This window comes from Gymnogyps californianus, chromosome 3, assembly GCF_018139145.2.
Source record: "Gymnogyps californianus isolate 813 chromosome 3, ASM1813914v2, whole genome shotgun sequence".
Taxonomy (NCBI): Eukaryota; Metazoa; Chordata; class Aves; order Accipitriformes; family Cathartidae; genus Gymnogyps; species Gymnogyps californianus.
Window position 1 is genome coordinate 56,549,171 of NC_059473.1, and position 6,340 is coordinate 56,555,510.

Sequence of the window (6,340 nt, forward strand, 5' to 3'; positions counted from 1 at the left end):
GAAGTTCATTTCCAGTGAGACACACAGATGTCCAGAAGCAGCAGCCACTGAGGCTTGTGTGCGGAGTGAGGTGGATGTGATTCCTGCAGAAATGGAGTGGGAGATTGTGTGCATGGATCTGAAGGTGCTGAAACAATTGCCATTAGGGCTCCTGCACAGCACAATGTGACTAAAGAGATTATATGAACACCTGAGATACATATGTGATCCATATGGTACCATACATAGTGGATGGTATTTTCAGTTGTAGACAGAGATACAATTGTAGCTGAGGTACCTGTGCGAAGGGAGGAAATGAAATGACACCACTATCTCCAGCTTTAAATGCCCAGGAGTTATTGTGGCTGATGTGTTCCTACCTTCTTCCCTACTTTCCCATCATCTTCCTGGCGTAGTCTTTGTTTCAAGTGCTGTCAGCTGTCCCTTGCTTTAGGCTGCCCTTTGTTTAATGAGCTGTGTGTCCTGAGAAACTGAACACAAGCTGGGATCTTGGTGACCCATTAATCTCAGTGTCATCACCTCATGCTCTTCCCATAACCCTCCTCCTTTTCGTTGTTTCTTCTGGTACTTTTTCACCCAGAACATTCCTGGTCACTCCCTGCTCGTACCTTTTTTTACAAGTCTGTTGCAATTCTCCACAGGTGCAGGACAAGACAGAGGATGAAACCTCGTCCTTGGGGCTTACAGCTGAAGAGCCTGTGCAGCTTGAAGGAGAGGGCAAAACCCTCACTGTGGGACAAGAGTGCACAGAAGCAGTTGTCACTGTGGTCCCCATTAAACCTGAAAGACAAGATGAAATTTCTGGCTTAGACTCAGAAGAGGAAGCTTGTACTAAAGGAGTTCCTAGCAGGGCACCTGCCCAGAGAGAGGAAGAGGAAGATGATGCTCTGCTCCTTGGAGTAAAAAGCACAGAAGTCGCTGTTACTGAGGTTCCACTGCCGAATGAGGTAAAAACCTCTGCCCTTCCTTCAGAAACAATTGGCTCAGAAGCAGCTGCCGATGCTGAGCAGAGTGTGAGGGATGGGGCTGGCAGGCACATTACAGCAAAAGATTCTGTGCCCATCCTAGAGCCACAATGCAGAGAAAAAACAACTGAAACCCCCTCCCAGAGTGATGAAACCGAAGGTGGCAAAATGGAAGATGCTATGCTCGAAACTGAAACACACTTAGAGAGCGATACCACTGTCACTGAGGCTCCCACGCAGATTGAAGCAGACAGCGTATCTAACTTAGCATCAACATGCCCAGATATCACTGAAAATGGAAGCACTGTCCTCACTGACGTAAGTCCTAAGAAATGTGAAACACCAAGCAGCTTAGCTGAAGAAGATACTGTGGAAAAAGAACAAGAACTTGTAGAAACCTCGAACTGTCAAGACTTTCAGAAAGAAGATAACAAAAATGAGGAATCAATGGAAAGAGCCAAAGAAGTATTTGAATCTGGAAAACGGGAAGCTGTGAGAAGCGATGAATGTTCAACTGCTGTCCAGCAAGAGGTTTTAACTGTGCAAGAGGAAAGCTCTGACTCAGCCTTCCTACAGGCTGAAAGCTTGGAGGCTCTGAAAGTGCCTGTGCCCGTAGCAGCTGCAGCAGTTGAAGAGCATGTCATGGCAGAAACCATAACGCCCGCAGACACGACAGCCAAAACTGTACAGCCCTTGGCAACCACACCAGAGCAAACGGCTTCTGAAGAGGTCCCAGTTACTACTGTTGACTATTCAGGCTGTGGGACTGCAGAGCTTGGTAGTGCAGAAGCACCTGAGCCTCAAGTAACTCCTGCTTCCATGAACGGAATATCAGAGGAGCAAGAGACGCCCCAGAGTACAGGGCAACCCGAACAAAATGGTATTCCTCTAAGTGACAGTCTGTCTCTCACCCACACGGAATTTGAGAAGGATGTTGTTCAGTCTGTGACTATAGAGTCCCAGAGTACGAAAATTGTATTGAACGCCATCCAGACGGCTGTTCACAAACTTGCAGAAACAGAAGGGTCAGCTGCCTTTGAGTCAGAGCAGCGCATTAAGTCTGTAGGGAAAGACCCATCAGATACAAATATACCTGAACTTCTGGAAAGTATGCAGGTGGATCATCAACTTCCAGTAAAAGAGGTAGAGATACGGAGTAAAGAACAAGAGCTCCAGCAGTCAGGAATAGTGAAAACTGCTACCTTAACAGAGTCTGCAGAAATTCATGCAACTGTAGAAAAAACAAAAGACATGCTGTTAACTTCTGAGATGCTGAAAGATGGACAAAGTCAGAATTCTTTAACAATTGTGACTAGCCCCGAAGATGTTTCAAGGGAAAGTGTGAGACTTCAGAAATCAACACTAGAACTAAGTACTTCAGAAGATTCAACCAAAGACCCCCTAGACATACACCCACCAAAATTAAGGGAAAAAGAGGCTGGGCAGATTATGGAAATCCCAGACCAACATACAGGTCAGCAAACATGCAGAGAAAGTGAGGAAGAGCAACATCACCCGCCGGTGGAAGATGGGAAAACACAGACATGGGAGGATGATAGTTGCCAAGAAGGAACGTCTTGTGATAGTCCACAAAGTCAGAACTCAGTGGCCCTGAGGCCTTGAATGTAAGTGGCATTTTTAGCCAGCAATTTCTTTCTTTTTCCAAAATAGTTTTGGAAGTCTCTAAAACTGTTGTGTCTTTAATTTTTTTTTTTTTTTTTAATTATTCTGGTGAAAGGCAACTGCTCCCCAGTTTAACCAACAGGCCACAGATTCCCCCCCCCCCCCCCCCCCCCCTTCTCATTTTACTGCCCCTCTCTCTCTGGCTGCTCAACACCTTGTTTCTTTTCTGTACAGCTGCCCTCACTTTAATGGCCTTTGACTTGGCCTGTAGTTTAGGGTGATATTTTTGTGAGGTAGAAAATGTGGTTTCCCGTTTTCCTAGATAGGCACTCATATGGCACGTGTTTAATGTATGGGATTTAATCTGCAAACATGCTTCCTCTCTAACAAAGCTCCTTTTAAAATCTTAAAGGATGTGAGTGTTGCCTTCCATGGTAAACCTGGAGTGCCTCATGTACCAAAGCTCTTTGCACTTCGGTGAAATCTGAATCAGAAATGATAGGTACAGCCTCTCCCCAGGATATTTACTGCACTTGCTTCACTAAGTCATGAGACCTTTGTCTCTATCTTTGAGAACTGCTTGGGAAAATAAGATATTCTTGAGAGAGTAAGTTGTCATAATAAAGGTTTTTTACTGTTGTCTTTCTTTCAGATGTGCTAAGCATCCATGTGGCATTTGGAGATGCCAGTCCTAGAGAACAACTGACAATCCTGTGACAGAACCAGGAGCTTTATTCACTACCCTTTATCCTTGGATGTTAACATCTGCTCTTTTGAAGACCTCACCTTTTTTGTCATTTCTGTTAAAAAAACCAATGCCTTTAATGTTGGCTATATCCACACGTGTGTTCCATTTGAAGTTCATTTGCCTCTGCCCAAAATACACCATTTAGCCTGGAGATGCACAACTGAGTGAATGGACAGACCACTAAAATTTGTGCCACAGTTATTACCGTCCCCTCACGTAACGTGTGTCCTGTCTGTCCCATCTCCTTGAACCCCTTCACTCATCCCTGAATCCCCCTCCCTTCTTTCTGCAGTCTCCCTTACCCCCCACATCTTCTGTAGCTGCCTTGATCTGACCTACGAGTGGCCGTAGATGCTGCTCAATGTGTGTGTGAGGGGGAAGAGGAGGGCTGACTGGTGAGAACACGAGACTTCTGGCCGAGTAGCAGATGTGTCTTTATCAAACAGCAGGAACTGGATCACGCACAAATTCTTGAGCAAGATGCTCAAGATCGCTGCCTTTCAGTCCCATTCAGGTATCTGTATCCATCCTTCAGTTGTATTTGTGCAGGCCTGATTTAGTCAGAAATTACTTCTACAGTGTAGCTTGAAAGGAGATTGAGAATACCCTTCTTCTGTTGTTCCAGACTTCAGGTCTCAGGACTGGACTGTAATGTGTTGAATATTTATATGTATGTCTTAAACCCAGTTCTGATTTTAATGTAGAGCTATGATACTTCTGTACTATTTAGGCGTACCCTTAAATGAATTTTGTAGAGTAGCCTGGAGAGGAAATTGATACCATTGGAGCGGAAATTGATAACATGTAGTTTCCTATTTATTGTTCCAGGTTTTTCCCCTTGTAAAATCTCTCAAAAACTTGGCTGTCTTGCTTTGAATATTTATATGTATATCCTAAACCCAGTTCTGATTTTAATGTAGAACTATGATATTCCTAAAGACAAAAGGAGAGCCCTGACCTGTGTCAGATCCACCAATCACTTCTACTTGCAGTTCTCCCTGGTTTCTGAGAACCCTCCAGTCTTACCATTTCCCTGTCGTCTTGCTCATGTGGTACCACAACCCTCAAACTGCACCCCTCTCATTCCAGAGTCTGCTCATTTCTGGTCACTGCCCCATCCAACCCGAAGCCTTTCCCCACACCTACACCATCTAACATCCTTCCTGCATACAAGCTTCCTCCTTTCCCAACCCCTGCCTGAACCTCTTTCCCACCACAGCATTTCCTGAAATCCTCCCCACTCCTATTAATTCCCTGTCTTCACTGAGGGGGAGTAGGAAGGAGGGTAAGGGCTTGATGATGAATTCTGCCTTGGATTGCAAAAAGCTGATGAGACCTTTGGGGTGCTGAGATCTTAAAAACCTTCATGTAAGGTGGATTGGGCTGGCAACAGCTGTAGACCAGAATGAGCAGGGTGATTTAAAGATGGAAAGAAGCCCCAAGACCGAGAGTTCTGGGATGTCTGTCCCCAACAGGAGTTGGTCCTCTCTTTTGTTGTTTACATTAAAATCAAACACGGGGTACAAGTCAGTACTTTCAGCTCTGATTTCTAAAGTGAAGGTTACAGATCGCACTTTGTGAAACCGATGCCCATCAAGTTGAACAATAGCTTACTATCCTACCTGTATAGTAATTTATTTTAAAATCAACTTTTAGTGTACAAATGCTCTTGTTATGGCAGGTGCTTGCCTCTCCTCGAGGCTGCAAGTACAGCAAGCAATGTGACTGATTGCACTGGTGTGATTGCACCATCTGGTGCTGCCCTGCGTGGAAGCATCAAAAGATTTTTCCTTACCTCAGAGCAAATTATATAAATATTTAAAGCCGAACAATGTGGCTTCAAACAATCCAGTCTATCTCTGGCCATCGTTAGCGGCAGCTTTCCCCCTTAGCTTTGGGCAATTCCAACAACCTCGGTTGGTTTCCACAGGTTTAAGTTGGCTTGCAAGTTAATCATGCTCTTAATAACACCTCACAAGTGCAAACTTGGCTGAATTTGTACAAATTGTATACCTATGTACGTTAAGCCATATTGCAATAACTGCAGCAGGTAAAACGAAATAACAATAGCATGACCTGTGTAATCCTGATTCTTATGTTTGTAGCTCCAAAGCTGTTAATAATATGTAAAGTTAATTCTTGTCTGAACCTCATTTAAATAAAGCTAGCTTTACCACAATGTAAATTGTCTGTTGGTAGTAATTGGACAGGCGAGTGCTTTAGCTTGCCTGTTTTCTCCATTAATCCAGGGCCTAGGTAAGCAATGCAACAAACTTAACTATAAAACAAATACAAAAGCTTCCTCTTGTAACTGACAGCTAAAAAAATAGTGCACCCGAAACCACGCTAATGGTGCAAGGAGCATGCCTCCACATAAAGATACTACTTTGTTACAGCGCATTGCTTTGGCCTCTGAAACTCTCATTTGAGACTGTGACTTCTGGCTTGTGCTTAAAAGCTTGAAGCTTTCTCTAATCCAATGTATTGGGTTACCAAATTTGATTTTGTGTTTTTAAGGTAGATTTTCATTGATTAAATAAAATACAACTACAAATTTGTTCTAACATGTGTATGTGGTGGTTTTTTCAGCTTGCTTAGTGTAAATTATTTTCTGATGGTTGCTTCAGAGAGTTAGATTCGCTCCTGACAGTTCATTTGTTATTTACTGACGTTCAGCTTTTGATTTGAATTAAAGGAACTCATTACAGAATTAAACTGTGATTTGATTGTAAGTTTCTATAAAATATGCATACTTCAGAAGAAGTAATAAGACTAAGGTACTTCAGAAGACTGTGAAGAAAAAAAAACAACCTCCGTTAAATTCAAGATAGATAACAGTATTCAGTGAGCCAGAATGACAAATTAGTAAATCATATGCCTTGCCAGTGTAACTGAAGTATTAAAAAAAACCAACATAGCAACAACATGAACGTCCACAAAAAATTTAGCATAGAGTAGTAGATTAAGACCTTAGGCCCATAACTGGTATCTTCTAGGCTCCCCC

The 6,340-nt window shown here is 43.2% G+C and overlaps 1 protein-coding gene across 1 annotated transcript in view; it reads left to right on the forward strand.

Annotated features, from left to right (window-relative positions):
* Positions 1–5,900, forward strand: part of AKAP12 (A-kinase anchoring protein 12) — a 31,998-nt gene extending 26,098 nt beyond the window's left edge. The window contains 2 exon segments of the mRNA XM_050893986.1: positions 642–2,590; positions 3,241–5,900. Coding sequence (XP_050749943.1) covers positions 642–2,588 — 1,947 coding nt within the window. The 3' untranslated portion in view covers positions 2,589–2,590; positions 3,241–5,900.
* The last annotated feature ends 440 nt before the right edge of the window (positions 5,901–6,340 follow it).